This window comes from Mirounga leonina, unplaced genomic scaffold, assembly GCF_011800145.1.
Source record: "Mirounga leonina isolate KUSES-001 unplaced genomic scaffold, KU_Mleo_1.0 Mir_115, whole genome shotgun sequence".
Taxonomy (NCBI): domain Eukaryota; kingdom Metazoa; phylum Chordata; class Mammalia; order Carnivora; family Phocidae; genus Mirounga; species Mirounga leonina.
This window is the reverse complement of record NW_023270268.1, coordinates 37,455,208-37,475,658: the sequence shown is the minus strand read 5'-3', so window position 1 is coordinate 37,475,658 and position 20,451 is coordinate 37,455,208. Positions and strand designations below refer to the sequence as shown.

Sequence of the window (20,451 nt, the reverse complement as noted above, 5' to 3'; positions counted from 1 at the left end):
GATAGGGGCGCCTGGGTGGCTCAGTTGTTAAGCGTCTGCCTTCGGCTCAGGTCATGATCCCAGGGTCCTGGGATCGAGCCCCGCATCGGGCTCCCTACTCCACAGGAAGCCTGCTTCTCCCTCTCCCACTCCCTCTGCTTGTGTTCCCTCTCTCGCTGTGTCCTTCTCTGTCAAATAAAGAAAATCTTTAAAAATAAAATTAAAAAAAGTTAACATGCATTTCAAACTATACCAATTAGGTTTTTTTTTAATTTTTTATTTTATTTCTCAATTTGGCTTTATTTGGTAAAGAATACTTCGTACTTGGGCGCCTGGGTGGCTCAGTCGTTGGGCGTCTGCCTTCGGCTCAGGTCATGATCCCAGGGTCCTGGGATCGAGCCCCACATCGGGCTCCCTGCTCGGCGGGAAGCCTGTTTCTCCCTCTCCCGCTCCCCCTGCTTGTGTTCCCTCTTTCTCGCTGTGTCTCTCTCTGTCAAATAAATAAATAAAATCTTTCAAAAAAAAAAAAAAAGAGAGACATGAGAGGTCCTTGCAGAATAAAATTAAAGTACTTTTTTCTTTTTAAGTTAATGTGCCCTGGATATAATCAGGAGTATTTTCTATATCCCGGAAAGGAGACCACAGGGCCACTCTTCTGACATGAAAGCTCTAATCTTTTCTGACTTCTGTATATATTGTTTTTCAGAAAACTGTTAAGTTTTTTAAAAATGTTGTATTCTGAGTAATGTGTGGTTTATATTTGATACTCTTGAGACAAAAAAAACAGGGATAGGGCCATTGCTTAGTTTGTATTTGATACAGTATAACCAAACAATGACAAGGTGCTTTAAAGTAAATAAATTGTTGTATTTCTATTTTATAAATTCCTTAGCCAGCATATACTAGTAGAGAAACTGTAGAAGAGTGAAAAATTAGCTGTTTCAGGTTTTTGAGGTTCTTTCTTGATTGTACTCTTTATGTCTGGATGAAAGATCTAGAACTTAGAGAATCTCAAGGATTTGCCACCTGGTTGAGGGGCTCTATGGAAACTCTGACCTTTCTGACCTTGACTTTGATTTCCTGTAATAGCTTACGCAGGACGTATAGACCATCTTTCCCTAGTTGGATGATTGCCACAGTAGGTGGAGAAATCAGGTAATCCCACGTTACAAATTCCTCATCATTTAGAGAGGATCAGTCTTATTCAATTTAATGGTAGGCTAAGGTTTAGATAAAGGTATGGCTGGAACAATTGAAGTTTAGTGACAAAGTGTTGTTTGTTTGTTTTTTTTAATTTTTTTTATTTTATTTATTTATTCATGAGAGAGAGAGAGAGAGGCAGAGGGAGAAGCAGACTTCCCGCAGAACGGGGAGCCCGATGCGGAACTCGATCCCAGGACTCCGGGACCATGACCTGAGCTGAAGGCAGATGCTTAACCATCTGAGCCACCCAGGCGCCCAAAGTGTTCTTTAGATGAGTTTTGGTCCTTAAAATATTTCTTTACATTGTTAAAAAGAAGGGTGCCTGGCTGGCTCTCTCGGTGGAGCATGTAACTCTTGATTTTGGGATTATAAATTCGAGCCCCACGTTGGGTGTAGAGATTACTTAAAAATAAAATCTTTAAAAAAAAAGAAAGAAAGAAAAAGAAAACAACAGGCCTAAAATGGCAGCCTAGGTTAGTAAACCAAGACTTAATACCTTCCCTAACTACAGTTTCAACCCCCCAGAAATGTAACCCTTAAACCAGTCAACATGGGAATTTTTCATTGGCACTAGGAAATTTTCTGATAGGCTCCTTCCATTCCCCTTAGGAGGGCAACCTTATCTAAAACAATGGATTTTTTTTGCTAATAATTTCCTTTTTCCCATTCCCAATCTACCTTTAAAAATCTTTCCTTTTCTGGGGCACCTGGGTGATTTGGTCAGTTAAGTGACGAACTCTTGATCTCAGCTCAGGTCTTGATTTCAGGGTCATGAGTTCAAGCGCCACACTGGGTGTGGAGCCTACTGGGTGTGGGAGTGGGTGTGGAGCCTACTCTAAAAAAAAATCTTTCCTTTTCTGTAGCTCTTTGTAAGTCCCCAGACTTGCTAGATGGGGTGCTGCCCAATTCATGAATTGATTAATAAGGCCAATTAGATCTTTAAAATTTTACTCAGTTGGGGGTGCCTGGGCGGCTCAGTTGGTTAAGAGTCTGCCTTCAGCTCAGGTCATGATCTCAGGGTCCTGTGATTGAGCCCCGTATTGGGCTCCCTGCTCAGCAGGGAGTCTGCATCTCCCTCTGCCCCTCCCCACCTCTTATGCGCTCTCTCTCTGTCATTCTCTCTAAAATAAATAAATAAAATCTTTAAAAAAAGAAAGAAAAGAGAAGAAAATTTGCTTGGTTGAATTTTTGTTATTTAACAGATTTGGTGGCAGGCAGCAACAAGATCCAAAGTGAACTTCCAGCAGCATTTGGGGACAATGAGAAATACAGGCATGGTACCCCATGAACCCTTTGAATGCATGTGTTTCTCGCTGCTCCTGAGGGCTGTGGGTAAATTCTCTCTTGGTTCCGAGCTCCACTCTTTGTTCATTTAAGCTCCCCAATCTAACTGGCTTTCCTTTACAGCCTGAGCTGCCAGATGGTTATGAGCTGGTTTTGCCTAGAGTCCCACTGAGCTGGCCAAGTGTCTGCCCAAAGCCAAATCCCTAGCCTTTCAGACCACAGTTCCCCTGGAATTGCTGGAAAACCTCAGCAAGGTTCCACAAGAATTGTTTGTGGTGAGCACAGGGCCTTCTCTTGGCGGAGACACAGTAACATCTCTTGGTTGTTGCTTATACATTAAGGTGCACATATTTGTCTTGTTTTGTCTAGATAAAGGCCATTGGTAAGAGGGATCTCAGAGACCAAAAAACTGGAAAAATTGGTAGGCACAGGGTGAGCATTTGAAGGCTATTAGAGCTCTTGCCACCTCAAGAAAATAGAGTAAGTTGGGGCGCCTGGGTGGCTCAGTTGGACAGTGTCTGCCTTCAGTTCAGGTCATGATCCCAGGGTCCTGGGATCGAGCCCCACATTGGGCTCCCTGCTCCGCGGGAAGCCTGCTTCTCCCTCTCCCACTCCCCCCTGCTTGTGTTCCCTCTCTCACTGTGTCTCTCTCTGTCAAATAAATAAATAAAATCTTTAAAAAAGAAAAGAAAAGAAAAGAAAATAGAGTAAGTTGATCACAGAATGGGTTAGGTTGATCGAAGTTCACCTACCAACCTCAAGAAAACCTCTGTACTGTAAAACATATAAGATCCCCAACCCAGTGTCCCATCTCTGGCATTACCTTGGCTCTGAGAACTCCAAAGTCTTAGCTAATGAAATCCTTAAATTCTAAACAGTCAAGCATGCCACCTTCCAGCACACCTGCTTATTTTATGTCTAAGAACTATAGTCTTAGAAGTTGTAGATATCTCGCAAAAGTGGCAAAATCTTACTTAGCTTGTTTTGCGTCCTGAGGAACTTGGCTCAGTAACTGTCAGGTTGAGGGTCCCTAAATAAGGCCAGACAGAAATATGAGTTGCACCCCATTTGCAGCTAAATACGGCTGAACAGAAATGTGGGTTAACTCCATTTGTGCCTAGAATCCTACCAAACTGCTTCAGCCTTCAGGGGAATTACAACCTAGAAATACAGTGGTTGTTATGGGGACCGTTCCAATTAGATAAAATCATTTAAGAAGTACACTTGAAAGCAAGGATTCCCAAATTAAACAGAATAAGATACTTGTTTTAATTGGCAAGCAGAAGCCTCCAAAAGGTTTTAAAATTCCCACATTGTTTCATTAAAAGACTCATTGCGAAAGGCTAGTGAAAAATTAAAGAGAGAAGAGGTACCCAAAACAAAAGACTCTAAGACTGACATAACTCCCGCTGCTCCCAGCTCCCCTCTCTCCCCCTTGGAGTACTTGTTCTACTAATCCTCTGTCTCACTTGGTTTTCCACTCTGAGAAGACTCCACAACCGTAAACAAAACTTCACCACATTGGGGCCCCTGGGTGGCTCAGTTGGTTAAGTGACTGCCTTCGGCTCAGGTCATGATCCTGGAGTCCCTGGATCGAGTCCCGTGTCGGGCTCCCTGCTCGGCAGGGAGTCTGCTTCTCTCAATGACCCTCCCAACCCTCCCCCCTCTCATGCTCTCTCTCTCTCAGTCTCTCTCTCAAATAAATAAATAAAATCTTTAAAAACAACAAAAAAAACACTTCACCACATTAACGGCCTTACATACACCCCTGTATTTACCTTCATAGGAGGACCCCTACATGGGCCCCTCCCAGAGTTGTTGAAACAGAGAGATTTTTCTGGTAAAACTGCTGTGTTCTTTCCTTAAACAGCCAAGGGGAAACTCTGGTAGATACCAGACACTGCAGAGAGGATCTGGGAAAAACTGGCAGAAGCCAGCAAAGGGTGAAAATTCTTACCAGAATCAGTTCCTTTCAAGTCTCTTGTCTGGGAGCGCCTGGGTGGCTCAGTCATTAAGTGTCTGCCTTTGGTTCAGGTCATGATCCCAGGGTCCTGGAGTCGAGCTCTGCATCGGGCTCCCTGCTCCGTGGGAAGCCTGCTTCTCCCTCTCCCACTCCCCCTGCTTGTGTTCCCTCTCTCACTGTGTCTCTCTCTGTCAAATAAATAAATAAAGTCTTTAAAAAAAAAAACAAAACTCTTGTCTGTAGTGCCCAGTCTAGAGAGGAAAATAAAATTTCACATTGTCCCTTCCTTTCCAAATCCAGACCCATTGGCTTATTGATCCTTTCTCTCCCAGAGATACCTATTGCCTTCTCATTTGTCTAGTGTTGCATAACTGGGCTTGGCTTTCTGCCCACATGGGACATGCAGGTTTTGGTTCTTTGGCTATCATTTGGAGTGACTCTAGATCTTGGGAAGGTAGTATCCTTTGCACCCTTTTTGGGGACCCCTCTTACATCCATGGGGTGTTATTCAGTACCACCAGAAATACTTAAAATTAGAACCATGTCCCCAGGGGAAAAAGAAGCAAACTGAGAATAATAGAGTTGAATAGGTAGATCAACCTATTATGTCATTTAAGTTACAACCCAGTTCTTGGAGGAATTGAAAGCAATTGTCCTTATCTTGCAATCTTTATAAAACTAAAACTTTGGCTCTAGAGGCAGTTCAAAGTTTACCTATTTCTTCACCAATCCCAAAACTTCCCCTGTTTATCTCAAATGGATTGTAAATTTTTGGCTCTAGGAAACCAGTCCTTCTTAGAGGAACTTGCATTCTTTTCCTGTCCCTTAAAGTTATACATCTTATGTCTTAGAAATGTAAGCACAGCCCACAATTACCAGAGAATGAGAGAAAAAAAGGGAAAGAAGCCTTTTTTTTTTTTTTTTTAGATTTTATTTATTTATTTGAATGAGAGAGTGCACAAGAGGGGATAGGGTCAGAGGGAGAAGCAGACTCCCCACTGAGCAGGGAACCCGATGCAGGACTCAATCCTGGGACTCCAGGATCATGACCTGAGCCAAAGGCAGTCGCTTAACCAACTGAGTCACCCATGTGCCCCTGGAAAGAAGCCTTTTTTTTTTTTAAAAAGATTTTATTTATTTATTTGACAGAGAGAGACAGAGCGAGAGAGGGAACACAAGCAGGGGGAGTGGGAGAGGGAGAAGCAAGCTTCCCGCGGAGCAGGGAGCCAGATGCAGGGCTCAATCCCAGGACCCTGGGATCATGACCTGAGCCGAAGGCAGACGCTTAACGACTGAGCCACCCAGGTGCCCCAGAAGCCTTTTTAAAATACAAACCTCCAAAAGAGCTCTTTTCTCAAACTATAGCACTACCTCCTTAAGATTAATCCTAGGGACAAATACAAATCTTAAAAATCTTCTCCACAAATATTAGTAACTATAGGGTCTTCATGTGCATCTGTCTCTCTCCTGTATATAGTAAATGTGAGATATTTTTCTACCTCTGGATGGCATTGCTAAAATTAATTTGTAAAAGAGTTTTATTTACTTGGTTTGAAGGCAAACATTGGTAAGGATTAGACATTCTAAAACTCTCAGAAAGAAACCAACCCAAATGTTTTGTCAAGTTCACACAATCTGGATAAATATTTGATATGAAAGCTACTTTAAGTTTGTTGGTTTAATTAAAGTAGACATATCTTAGGGTGGCACAGTGAGTTAAGCGACCAACTCTTGGTTTCAGCTCAGGTCATGATCTCAGAGTTGTGGGATCGAGCCCCACATTGGGCTCCATGCTCGTGTGGAGTCTGCTTGAAACTCTCGCTCCCTCTCCCCCTGCTCCTCCCACTTGTGCGCACGCTTTCTCTCTCTCTGTCTCTCTAAAATAAATAAATCTTTAAAGAATATTAAAGTAGACATGTCTTTAGAGTTATCAGCATTAAAATTAAAACTTTTATTCTGCCTTAGTTCACTTAAAGTCAAGGTAATATCTCTGTTACAAATTAAAAAAAAATAGCTTGCAGGGGGCACCTGGGTGGCTCAGTCGGTTGGGCATCCGACTCTTGATCTTGGCTCATGTCATGATCTTGGTGTCGTGAGATTGAGCCCCACATCAGGCTCTCCACTCAGCGTAGAGTCTGCTCAAGATTCTCTCTCTTGCTCTCCTTCTGCCCCTCCCCTACTATCTCTCTCTCAAATAAATAAATTAAAAAAAAAAATAGCTTGGAAGAATGACCGACTTTGATGTCTCATGAAGGTTTTATGGGTAATATAAGCGTAATTATTAAGAACAAGTAAATAGATATAAATAAAATAAAAAATTTAGGTAATCTTTTAAATAGTCTCCCAAATCTTTTTTGGTAACCTAAAACCGTAAAGTTTTTGTAAGTTAGGTTAAGTAATGAATTAAGTTGAATTCATTAAATATCTATATCATTTGTAAATAAGATGAAATACTAAAACATCAATTGCTAAACATAGGTATCTTGTGGTGCCTAGCTGGCTTAGTGTAACATGCAACTTTTGATCTCAGGGTTGTAAGTTCGAGCCCTACATTGGGTGTGGAGTTTACTTACAAATAAAAAATCTTGGAAAAGAAAAAAAAATGAAGTATCTACTTGCAGCTTCTTAATACAGAAAAACTAAAATACATTTTGGATATGTTAGTGCTACATTGGAAAATTAAAGACATATGCTTCTAAAAATTATAAAATGTATTTATAAATTTGCCAATCTAAAGAATGCTGGTATAACAGACAGTTCCCATTTGCTTAACACTACTAGAAATAATGAAGGAAATATCTGCATATGGAAGGGAAGTAAAATATGTTTTTGATTTTAAAAAAAAGTATGAGGAATGGAGATACATTCTTTTGAGGAAAAAACAGTTGTAGAAAGTTTGTGAAAAAGGAATCTCTGGCAAGGAATTGTGTATGTGGTCAGGACTGACTGAAGATTGGAACGAATAAGTTTTCATATCAAAACTAAGCTGGTGCAAAATTAGAATTTGGTTTTCTCTGTTCTAAGATGACGAAGATTGTGTGTTTGGACTTTTCTCATTGGCGTAAGTCTTTTTGACCTAGAACATACCAAAGAATTTGCTAAACTATTTACGCTTATGTGATATGTTAAATTACATCAGAAGCATTGTCAAATAAAAAGTAATACTAAGCCTTCTTTATGTTGTAAGATTTTGGCACATGTGCATAAAGTCCATTCTGCTTCTGGAAAAAAAAGAGGCCCCTCATTGCCAGACTTTTGCCATCCTGATGTCCTATAACATGGCAACAGTCTGCTGCTGAATCAGAGAAATTAAGGTGGGTAAATACTGGCTGTCAATTAAATGAATAGCTGGGGCTATGGGAAAACTAAGATGGCTGCTTAGTTCTTCCCAGCTGGCAAACCCTATTTTTCAGTTTTTACATTCTTTCACTCACCATAGGGCTTTCAAGATGACCCAAAATTATGAATAGACATCGGTGGGGAGACTTCTATAATATTGTAAAAATAATCTGCCAGCAATTTCTGACTTGTCAGGTCATCCTGGAAAAACTGATTTTGTTCCCAGAGCCTCAGACCTACCCCTCTTGACTGTTTGAAAACCTGCAGCGGGACTTCATTCAACTGCTACTTACTACGGATTACCAATATGTTCTTGTTTTACTTGCATGTTTTGTGGATGGGTTGAAGCCTTTCCCTGCTGCAAGGCTGTGATGCCCTCCCAGTAGCAAGGAAACTATTAGAAAACATGTTTCCCATTTGGGGCATACCTTCCACAATCTCCAGTGATCACGGCACTCACTTCACTGGGCAAATCATATGAGCCTAATGAAAACCTTGCAAAACTTCTTGGAATTCTATCAGGAGCTTGTATACTGAGCCTGGAGAACTAGGGATTCTGGAAACATTATCAGAGGAAGATGGCCCTCGAGCCCCCTTGGAAGAGGAATCTTACCAAGTGCTCCTGATCATGGATACCAATGCAAAACTAGAAGGGATGGAGCCTTGGCTACACATTTCACAGCTTGTGAAGGCTCCGCCTCCAACCAGGTCCTCTACAGACACTGGAGACCTCCAAATCAAATTGATGAGGAAGAGAAGTAGCTCAGTTGGGGTGGAATGCTTCTGCCTCAGATGATGGATCAAGACTTTAAATTTTAACTAAACTCAAAACCCTTTCTCCTTCTTCTTTTTTATTCTGGCATTAGCCTGGAAAGTTAATGCCGTCATCTGTTTGTCCCCTGGCCACTGCTTAAGTGGGGTAGTCTTTGGAATTTAGAACAACCTTTTAGTTCAGGCTAGGAGAAAATCTTAACTTTTCATAAGCAAAATAAGACATCTCTTTGGGTGACTCCCCTGAAGTTACATTGTTGAGTTAGAAAGGACCTGCCAGGAGGTTTTCATGATTCAGGAATTCACTCCTCTTGGAAGGTCCCTACTTCCCTGGTTAGGGATAAATGTAAATGAGCCTATGATCGGGAACTTCTCAATTCTTGAAATTACTGCAGAATCTGCTGCTAAAGCAACAGAGGCCCAACAACCATCCTTAGACTCTTTAGCCAAAGCTGTTCGTGATAGTAGGACAGCCCTCGATTATCTTGTAGGTGAGCAAGGGGGTACCTCTGCTGTGGTCAACACCACCTGCTGTATCTGGACTAACCCTTCTGGGGATTTTGAAACTTAATTACATAAGAACACTGAGTAAGCTGCTTGGCTTAAAAGAGTAACTTCTTCAGTGGGGTCTTTCTTTGATTTATTTGATTTTAATTGTTTTGGGTCTTGGGAACCATGGCTCTGAATACACTCCAAATACTGGGAATTATCCTGCTTATAGTTATCATCATAATATCCCTGGTACATTGTATTCTCTCAAAAGCTTTAAATGCGTGTTCACTGCCAAGCATCAAACAAATGATCTCCCTAAGACGGGAACGTCAGAAAAGGAATGAAGAGGACAACGGACTTAAAAATTGTGAATCTGAAGTTGGAACCTGTGAATATCACAGAAATTAAGCAAAAAACCATCATGACCTGTGAATACCGCACAGAGAATCAGTAACAGCTGTGAGAACTCTGGAGCGGTGGTAGAGAATGATGGTAGAGAATGCTTTAAATTTTGATCGCATCTCTCAGTTAAACTGAGAGTCTGATCAAAAGGGAGGAAATTGTTAAAAAGAAAACCACAGACCTAAAATGATGGCTCCAAGCCAGTAAACCAAGACTTAATAGCTAACCTACCTGTAGTTTCAACTCCCCAGAAATGTAACCCTTAGCCAGTCAACGTGGGAATTTCTGGGTCAGCATCAGGAAATTTAATGCTAGACCCTTCTGTCCCCCTTAGGAGGGCGACCTTGCCTAAAACAATGGATTCTTTGCTAATAGTGTCCTTTTTTCTCTGCTCTTTTTCTTCTTGTAAAGACTTGCTTTTTCTTTAGCTCTTTGGAGCTCATCTCTGCTAGGATGGATGCTGCCCGATTCATGCATCAATTAATAAAGCCAATTAGATCATTAAAATTTACCCTGTTGAACATTGTTACTTAACAATTTACATTTAATTATTTTAACAAAATGTCATAGTTTTTCTTTTAACAAAAATGTATGGTTGGGAATGTGTAGTTTTTTTTTTTAATTTTTTTTTAAGATTTTATTTATTTATTTGAGAGAGAGAGAGAATGAGAGAGACAGAGAGCACATGAGAGGGGGGAGGGTCAGAGGGAGAAGCAGACTCCCCGCCGAGCAGGGAGCCCGATGCGGGACTCGATCCCGGGACTCCAGGATCATGACCTGAGCCGAAGGCAGTCGCTTAACCAACTGAGCCACCCAGGCACCCAGGGAATGTGTAGTTTTGACCTCTATTTACTTATATTAAGCACACACCTATCACTCTTATTAAAAGAGAAATATGTGAGGTCAATTATTTTGACTAATGAATGAAATCACTTTTAAGTTGAAAAATCTTGTTTTTTCCTGCACAATTTTTATTCTGACCTTTATTTCTTAGATTTTTCCTGTGATACTTAAAGTCGTAAAGTAGGTTGCCTACTAAAAATTCCTGAGGCACATTAATTACCACACAATGTTAGTCCTTGAGACACTTCTAGCTTATTGTTGCTCTTTGTTTTTTCCAGGGCTTTTTTTTTTTTAAGGAAAAGGAAAAAAGAAAACAAAATGTTGACCCATGAGAATACAATATGGGAGACAGTGGCAGACAGTGAAATGGGCCACTGCTAAGCCCAGCCGTCTTATATTTGAACATTTTTGGCAGGTCGCTGATCAGCAATCAGCCATGTTTGGAGAGTGCTGCTTCCACGTAGGAGACGTGAAACTAACCATGGGAACTGGGACATTTTTGGATATTAATACTGGAAATAGCCTTCAGCATACTATTGGAGGTAAACAGTTAGAATTTATCCTTTTTATTGATAAAATATCACTTCATATTTAACTTTTGTGACACTGTTTTCCCATTTTATACTAAGGGTACTCTCTAACATATTTTTCACCATTACTCTTAGAGACAGTTAATTTCCATTTCCCTTTTTTCTTTAAAAGCATAAAAAATGAGACATATTATTATAGAAAAACTCAGGTTTAGGTTATTTTGGTCAGTTTACCAAATATTTACCTGTAATACCTGTTATATTGTTTAAAACATCTTTCTAGGCCTCTAAATTTTCTCTTAAGTGTTAGCAGTTCTTCTTTGTGTGTGTGTGTGTGTGTGTGTGTGTGTTTGAGGGGGGGGGGTAATTCTCAACTAGTGATCCATGCATATTTAATGACAGTTGCCAAGAAATTGGTCTCCCTGATGGAAGACATCCTAGGATGTGTAAACCAAGAAATTTAGAATGCCAGTATACCCGTATGATGGGACATTGTACAGTCACATATAATGGTGTGGTTGTATATCTTATTGGTATAGAACACTGTCTATGAGACATTAAGGAGGGGATGAAGTCATTGCAGAACGGTCTATATAAATATTTCTTGCTTTTATTTTATAGCTTTATTGAGATATATAGCTCTTAATCTGGGCTATGGTCTCCTAATATGGTTACTAAGAGGCAGATTTTAAAATCTTTTTCTTATCTTCCATCCCCCCTCAAGCTCTTCCTTTTCCCCTAACTGGGAAAATGGAACCTAGAAAATTTCATCATGCGTTAGGTTATTTCTAATTAGGAACCTTCACAGATAAATAAAATAGCGTAGTTGGCTCTGTTTGTGTGTTTCTAGAGACATAGATATGCCTGTGGCTACTAAAAGCTAGTGTTTATTGTTCATATTAAATGCCAGGCACTGCACTAAGTTTTTTATGCATTAATTCAGTTTATTCTCACAAGAGCTCTCTGAGGCAGACCATTTTACAGTTGAGGAAACTGAGGCTAAGAGGTTAGAAACTTGTGATACCACTGACTTCAGAGCCACTTTGCTATTTTTTAAGATAATCAAATTGTTAACCAAATGTAGATGTCTCTGCAATGAATTATCTATTGATTACATTTGATTTATATCGTTTCTTTGTTTTTAAGGCTTTTATCCACTAATTGGGTGGAAGATTGGCCAAGAAGTTGTATGCTTAGCTGAAAGCAATGCAGGAGACACTGGTACTATCATCAAATGGGCTCAAGAATTAGGTAAGTTATCTTTCAAACAGATTTCACAGGCCAGCCTTAAAGAATTCAAGAGTGCCATAGGACTACCGATGAGTAGGGAATGAATAGATCATTCAAATGAGACATAAAAAGAACTATTCTAGAAGAAAATATAGGATACTATTTTTTTGACACTGGGATGGTAAAAGCCTAGGAATTAAGGCCAGATACCATAAAGAAAAAAAAAAAACAATAAACTTAAGTATATAATTATTAGAATGTGTAAGGAGAGAAGTGTCATAAGCAAAGTTAAAGGACAAATTGGTAACAACAATTTGTAACATACGTCAGAAAAATTAAGATGACTAAAGAATAAACAAAGGACAGAAGTACAGCTATCATAAATCAAATGACTATTAAAAGTGCTCTTCGGGGCACCTGGCTACTTAGTTGGAAGAGCATGTGACTTTTGATCTCAGGGTCGTTAGTTCAAGCCCCATGTTGGGTGTAGAGATTACTAAAAAAAATAAATAAACTTAAAAAAAATGCTATTCAGGGGCACCTGGGTGGCTCAGTTGGTTAAGCAACTGCCTTCAGCTCAGGTCGTGATCCCAGGGTCCTGGGATCGAGTCCCACATCGGGCTCCCTGCTTGGCAGGAAGCCTGCTTCTCCCTCTCCCACTCCCCCTGCTTGTGTTCCCTCTCTCGCTGTGTCTCTCTCTCTCAAATAAATAAATAAAATCTTTAAAAAAAAAAATGCTATTCAAATTCAACAGTCAAAGAAATACACGTCTAAGGGCACCAGGTGACTCAGTCAGTTAAGCATCTGCCTTCAGCTGAGGTCATGATCCCAGGGTCCTGGGATCAAACCTGCATCGGGCTCCCTGCTAAGTGGGCAGTCTGCTTCTCCCTCTGCCTCTGTCCCAGCTCTTGTGCCCTCTCACTCTCTCTCTCTCAAATAAAGTCTTTAAAAAAAAAAAAGAAATACACATCCAAAAAATGATGTCACCTGTCATTGGCAGAGATTAAGTAGTTTGATGATGTTCAACACTGATGGCAATGTAAAGAAAAAAACTATTCTTGTTTTCCTTTGTGATGAATATTAACTAGTATGGCCTTTCTGGAGAATAAGCTGGCAACATGTTTCAATTTACAGAGTGCAGACCCTTTTCTTTGTTTCTTAAGAAAACAAGGATGTATGTAGAGAAAGATGTGGACATGCATAAGTGTTTAATACAACAACTGGAAATAAGTTCCCGTCTAGTAGTAAAGCATTAAGTAAGTAAATGCCAGTATACCCGTACGATGGGACATTGTACAATCACATATAATGGTGTGGTTGTATATCTTATCTGGTATAGAACACTGTCTATGAGACATTAAGGAGGGGATGAAGTCATTGCAGAACGGTCTATATAAATATTTCTTTTATTTTATAGCTTTATTGAGATATAATCCATATACCATATAATTCACCTACTTAGAGTGTAAAATTCAGTGTTCTTTAGTATTGTGTCCAGGCTATGCCACCATCACCACAATCTAATTTTATTTTATTTTATTTTATTTATTTGTTTATTTTTAAAAGATTTTATTTATTTATTTGAGAGAGAGAGAATGAGAGAGAGCACATGAGAGGGGGGAGGGGCAGAGGGAGAAGCAGACTCCCTGCCGAGCAGGGAGCCCGATGCGGGACTCGATCCCGGGACTCCAGGATCATGACCTGAGCCGAAGGCAGTCGCTTAACCAACTGAGCCACCCAGGTGCCCCACCACAATCTAATGTTAGAACATTCTTATTCCCCCTAAAAGATACCTCGATAGGCATTGGCATTCTTGTTCTACCCACCAGCCCTAAGCTACCATGGATCCACTTTCTGTCTTTATGGATTTGCCTATTCTGGACATTACATATGGATGGAATCAAACAGTCCATGGTGTCTCGTAGCTGCCTTCTTTCACTCAGCATAACGTTACAAGGGTCACCCATGTTGTGGCATGTGTCAGTGCTTCATTTCTTTTTATTGCTGAATAATATTCCATTATATGGATGCACCACAATTTATTCATTCATCAGATGATAGACATTTGGGTTGTTCCCACTTTTTGGCTGTTGTATATAATGAACAGCCTGTATATTATGTAGTCATATTTCATGCAGAAGGTACGAAATGTTATATACCAAAGAATTAACAGTGTGTATCTCTGATGATTAAATTATGGAGCAGGCTGTACCTTTCTACTTTGCTAATTTGAACTAAGCTGAGTTGTTTAAAGACAACACCAATTCTATTGGCAGAAAACATAACACTCTAGGAGGAAAATGCCAATCCATCTCCTTTCTTCCTTTTTCTCTCTTTCTCCATGAGCCTGCACCTGCACTATAAGCATTAGATTATTTTTTTTTTAAAGATTTTATTTATTTATTTGGCAGAGACAGAGATAGCAAGAGCAGGAACACAAGCAGCGGGAGTGGGAGAGGGAGAGCAGCCTTCCCGCGGAGGAGGGAGCCCTATGTGGGGCTCAATCCCAGGACCCTGGGATCATGACCCAAGTGGAAGGCAGGCCCTTAACGACTGAGCCACCCAGGTGCCTCCTAAGCATTAAATTATTAACAAAAAAAGTTTATTTCAAAGTTTTTTGTCACTTAAAAGTCTATTTATTTATTTATTTAAGAGAGAGAGACAGCATGCACACATGTGGGAAAGGGGCAAAGGGAGAGGGGGAAAGAGAGAATCTCAAGCAGACTCCCCACTGAGCTTGAAGCCAGACAGGGTGCTTGATCTCAGAACTCTGAGATCATGACCTGAACCAAAATCAAGAGTCAGACGCCCAACCAACTGAACCACCCAGATGTCCTAAAAGTCTCTTCTTTAAATGTACCTCTTTTAATTTTTTTTGGACATCTATCTTGATTATCAGAAATAGAAAATTATATTTCTTCTCCTGTAGTTATACCTGCTCTTAATTTTACTCCTTCCCAGAAGATGCAAAGAAAAGGCAGAAAAATTTCACATTCATCAGTTAAAAAGAATTATTCTTTTTAAATAAAAAAAAAAGATTTTATTTATTTATTTAACATAGAGAGAAAGAGAGAGAGAGAGCACACAAGTAGGCAGAGTGGCAGGCAGAGGGGGAGGGAGAAGCAGGCTCCCCGCTGAGCAGGGAACCCAATGTGGGGCTCCATCCCAGGACCTTAGGATCATGACCTGAGCTGAAGGCAGCCACTTAACCGACTGAGCCACTCAGGCACCCCCCAAAAAATTATTCTTGAATCCCATGTGACATCATGTGCACGTTCTCCGTAGGAATCTTTGCTTTGCTGGATTGAGGCTCATTCGCTGTGATTCTCAAATGATGAAAACTCTTTTCTGGGAGATGGGGCTAAATGGTCTTACCTAAAAAGGTGATGTGATTTCTGGTAGAGGCACAAGCTCTCCTAAAGGCCGGTCCCAAGACAATGGGACTGTTGTTCTAACTGGTGGGAGAGAGAATTCAGAGTTGAATTATTTACTTTAAAATTTTAGTCATTGATAAAGCTAAACCTTCTTGTATGTATCTGTCTGAAATTCACACAAAAAGTTGACATTTATTTGAATATATTTCTTTTTCTGAGAATTCACTTTAATGGGTATACTGAAAAAAATTAATTATGTTCAGGAGAAACACAGTGTGTAAGAGCCTAAGTAGTCCTGGCATTCTCTTGAATGTGTAAGCTGAACCTTTATATCTTTGTGCAGCATCCTGAGCTTCTCCAATCTGAATGATGGCTTCCTTCCACTTGGTTAGTGGATTGAACACCTCAGGCTCAGGTGTAAAAGCTGTTTTAAACAAGTTTCATCTTGATTTTTGGATTTATTTTCTAAATCTTTTTCATACAGGCCATTTCTTCCTTTTTTTCCCCCTTAGCCTCCTGTGTTAACTAGCACATTTGGGTTCCCACATGATCATCTCTTTTCTTTTTAATTTGGTCCGTTTCTGCTCCCCTTCACTCTTTGTTCTATTTTGCTGTCTTAATCTTATAAATATTTTTATGTCTTCCAGCTTGTACTAAGTTAACAAGTAACAGTGCTCACAATATACCTAGAACTGGACATGCTAAGGGGACACAAGTGAATAATACAGACACCCACTGCCCTCACGGCAGTTACAGTCTAGCAGGAAAGACATGGGTTTGGTTTTTTTTCTTTCTTTTGTTCTCCCCTCCCCCCCCTTTTAAGATTTTATTTATTTATTTGAGAGAGAGACAGATATAGTGAGAGAAAGCACAAGCTGGGGGCGGGGAGAAGGAGAAGCAGGCCCCCTGCCGAGCAGAGAGCCCAACACGGGGCTCGATCCCAGGACCCTGAGATCATGACCTGAGCCGAAGGCAGACGCTTAACCAAGTGAGCCACCCAGGCATCCCAGGAAAGACATCTTTTAAATGAGAAACTGAAATAAATATATTAGTGTTAAGTCCCAGGAAGAAGTAGTTCTTCTAGAAGTAGAAGAACTTCAACGATCCCTTTTTAAAGGGAGAGCTTTTTCTAGTCTGGAGAATTAGGAGGTTTCTTTCAAGAATGATGTTAGCTGTTCCCTGAAGGGATAATATGAGTGGTTGCATAGGGACGCCTGGGTGGCTCAGTCAGTTAAACGTCGGACTCTTGATTTCGACTCGGGTTCTGATCCCAGGGTTATGGTATCAAGCCCCATGTTGGGCTCTGTCTGCTGGAGATGCTCTCTCTCTCCCTCTCTCACTCTGCCCCTCCCCCTGCTTGCTCTCTCTCAAATAAATAAAGGTTAAAAAAAAAAAGAGTGATTGTGTAGGTGAGAGAGGCAGTTTAAGTTAGGGGGCAGTCCAAGCGGGGAGAACTGGTGAGGGAGGCCCTGAGCAGGGAGAAGCAAGACCTATTTAAGGGACTAAAAGAACGCCCTGTTTCATCTCTGCAGTTGAAGCAGTTGCCATCTCTGCTGTCCTCCAGTAACACAGGTCAGGGGACATTTTTTCCCTAGCAGTATCACTTCTAATTGCTACATGTCACATCTGCTTGCTCCAGGCGACCCCCATAAGACTGCCTCATACACATTTAAAATTACCCAGGACTGTTGTTTACTAGAAATAAGGAAACTGATTCCTCTCTGGGTATGATCCCAAGAGAGATAAAGTATCCCTATTAGAAGGGATGAGATGGGTGGCTCAGTCGTTAAGTGTCTGCCTTCAGCTCCGGTCATGATCTCCAGGTCCTGGGATTGAGCCCCACGTCAGGCTCCCTGCTCAGCAGGGAGCTGCTTCTCCCTCTTCCTCTGCCCCTCTCCCCACTGCTCCTACTCTCTCTCTCTCTCTGTGTATCTCTCTGTCTCAAATGAATAAATAAAAAATTCTAAAAAAAAAAAAAAGGGATGAGATAAACATTTTCTTATATATGAACTAATTCTAGGTGGTGGTGAACAGATACATGTTTCTGCTGGTGAGCACAATCTTAGTTCGTGGTCATGCCTCCCTCTCTTCCTGCTGGGGGAGAGAAGTATGGGTTATTGCTGAAGCTAACGTGGAGGCCAGCATGAACAAAGCCTTGAATTCTCAAGTAGACAGTGCAGACCCAGGGTCTGTAGAGGACACGGCCTGAGTGTTACTGATGAAAATACTTGAGGCTACTAAAGACACTCTGGATGTTTGGGGCGCCTGGGTGGCTCAGTTGGTTTAGTGTCAACTATTGATTTCGGCTTAGGTCATGATCTCAGGGTAGTAAGATCGAGCCCCTTATCGGGCTCCTTGCTGAATGTGGAGCCTGCTTAAGATTCTATCTCTCCCTGTCCCTCTACCCTTCCCCCATCATGTGCCCCCCCCACCCCCCCACTGCACTTGCTTGCTTTCTCTTTAAAAAAAAAGATGCTCTGGATGTTTTCTATGGATCCAGCCTGCTGAGCCAGGAGAAAATCCCCATAGCATGTGGAGAAGAAAGCTGGCCTGGCCAGTCCCTGGGAAAGCTTGCCAACAGTGGACATCAGTACTGTTTAGTCTGAACTGCTCCTCTTCCAGCCTGATGGGGGAGGCCTAATCTTTCTCATATCTCCAGAAACTGGAGAGCCAAGGTTCACTCCCCTACCTCTCATTGCCTGACAACTTCATAAGCCTGACCTGAAAGAGAGCACAATGTAAGAACATATACACCCTGAATGGGAGTGAACAACCTCAACAGATAGCTCCTACAAAGGCAGAGGTAATGGAAGAAACAGAAGGTTAAAATAACACCAACAAAAGTCGAACTTAAAGGGATGAAACAAAATATTACAAAGAAATGTTTGGAAAACATCAAGAGTTTTAAAGAACAAAACTATGATATATAAAACGTAAAAACAAAACAAACCAACATAAAATAGTGCTAAAAATCCAAATAGAAATCAGGAAGAATTTTAAAGCAAAAAAGAGAGAAATAGAAGATAAAACTGAGAGGTAAGAGATACAGAGGAAAGATCAGAGGAAAAAATATGTGAATAGTAGTCTCTTCTGGCATATGAAAATGTAATTATGGAAATGGAGTTGCAAAAATGTAAAAATTGAAGCAATAAATTGAAAATAAATTTCCTCGAACAGAAGAAAGGCCTTAGTTTTCAGACTGAAATAGCTTAGTAAGTTAAAAAAAAGATACAAAGACAATCATATGTGTATGAATTATCTGATTCCCAAGAATAAAGAAAAGCTTCAAGATAGGAAGAACAGTTTATGTATAAAGAAAAAAATCAGACTGTCATGGAAGATAGTTGTAAAATTTGGAAAGTGGAACAGCATGTACATATTATAGAGAAAAAAGAACAGTGAGCCAATATTCTGGTGCCTGGCTAAGATATCATTCATATTAAGTGGAAAAGGGACATTTCCTGGCCATGCAGTATATATTTTCTGAGGAAATTATCCAAGTAGATACTCCAAAAAGAAATAGATCAAAGATCTCAACATGGAGAAAGCAAAGTGTATAAATAAAGTTTTTTTTAAAAAAAGGTTTTTTTGCCCCCCTGGTAGCAGCCCAGACTGTTCTATTTTATTTGAACTGTTTTTATACCAAACTGATAAAAGATTTCTTACTGTAATGTAAAATCTTTATTTTTGTACGTTAAGAACATAGTTTTGAATATTTCTTTAAGAGATTGAAATTATCTTAACACTAAAAAGAGCCCTTAATTAAGCTAGGCTTAAATATTTTATGTGTAATGTATGGTTGTTCTATACAAGAAGGTAACGTGGGGTGCCTGGGTGGCTCAGTCGGTTAAGCATCTGACTCTTGATTTCTGCTCAGGTCATGATCTCAGGGTTGTGAGATCAAGCCCTGCATCGGGCTCCAAGCTGGGCATGGAGCCTGCTTAAGATTCTCTCTCTCTCCCTCTCCCTCTGCCCCTCCCCTCCTAAAAAAAAAAAAAAGAAAAGAATGTTTCTGTTAAACAAAATGTATTCTTTTTTTTTTTCTTCCCATAAGTGATTTTAATTCCATGGTGTGTAACTTATGCAGTAAAGTGCTGATCAAGAATAGACAACAGAGTGTACATATTTTCTGTTCTTCATGCTTCTTTCTGTTCATTTATGTTTTCATTTCAAGTTCAATGAAATCCTTTTCCAAACACACACACACACACACACACCATTTTCTCAGTGCCATACTTTGAAAAGCAATGGAGTGGAACATCTCAGCCTTATTATGTAATATGGTTAGAAATAAAAAGCAAAAACAGTATTTAAATGGTACTTCACCACATGGAAATTCCTCAGCTTTTCTTAAATAGCATAGAGCCAAGGAAAACTTTGAAACATAATTTGATAGTGTCCAAAAAATACAGAAAGTGACTATAATTCTGTAAAAACAGTACTTAGAGGAAAATGATAAATGCTTATTAATAAGAAAAAGGAGAGAAGCATAATAAACTTCCCAGCCAAAACATATAAGGACATACAAATTATAAAACTGGTAAATAATAAAAAGTAAAATTGATAAACTAAATCTCTTTTTTAAAAATACCTGAGAATTGGTACTCTATATATGTTTCACTGGGTATATATAAAGTGAGATATATAGAGAGAGGTGAAAATTAGAACTGTTTTACTTTTTATTTTCAAACAGCTTCAAAATTAAAGTTGTAAAAACAGCACAAAAACTTTTCCACACCCTTTATCCCAGGCTTGGTATTTTTTTATTACTTGATTTTATTTTTTTAAGTAATCTCTACACCCAATGTGAGGCTTTAGTGTACAACCCAAGACCAAAAGTCGCATGTGCTATTGACTGAGCCAGCCAGACACCCCCCAGATTTGCTAATTTTTAACATTTTGCCATGATTGCTTAATCTACCTACCTACCATCCATCCATCTATCCTATATACTGCAGGACAGATAGATATCTATATAATTTTTTCTTTCTTTCCTTTCTTTCTTTCTTTCTTTCTTTCTTTCTTTCTTTCTTTCTTTCTT

The 20,451-nt window shown here is 40.0% G+C and overlaps 1 protein-coding gene across 7 annotated transcripts in view; it reads left to right on the top strand.

Annotated features, from left to right (window-relative positions):
- The window catches only part of GK5 (glycerol kinase 5), a 79,121-nt gene that overhangs the window by 38,185 nt on the left and 20,485 nt on the right, over window positions 1–20,451 (top strand). For all 7 annotated transcript variants that reach the window (XM_034996159.1, XM_034996193.1, XM_034996148.1 and 4 more), the window contains 2 exons: window positions 10,692–10,818; window positions 11,953–12,057. In XM_034996159.1, coding sequence (XP_034852050.1) covers window positions 10,692–10,818; window positions 11,953–12,057 — 232 coding nt within the window. The remainder of the gene's footprint in view (window positions 1–10,691; window positions 10,819–11,952; window positions 12,058–20,451) is intronic.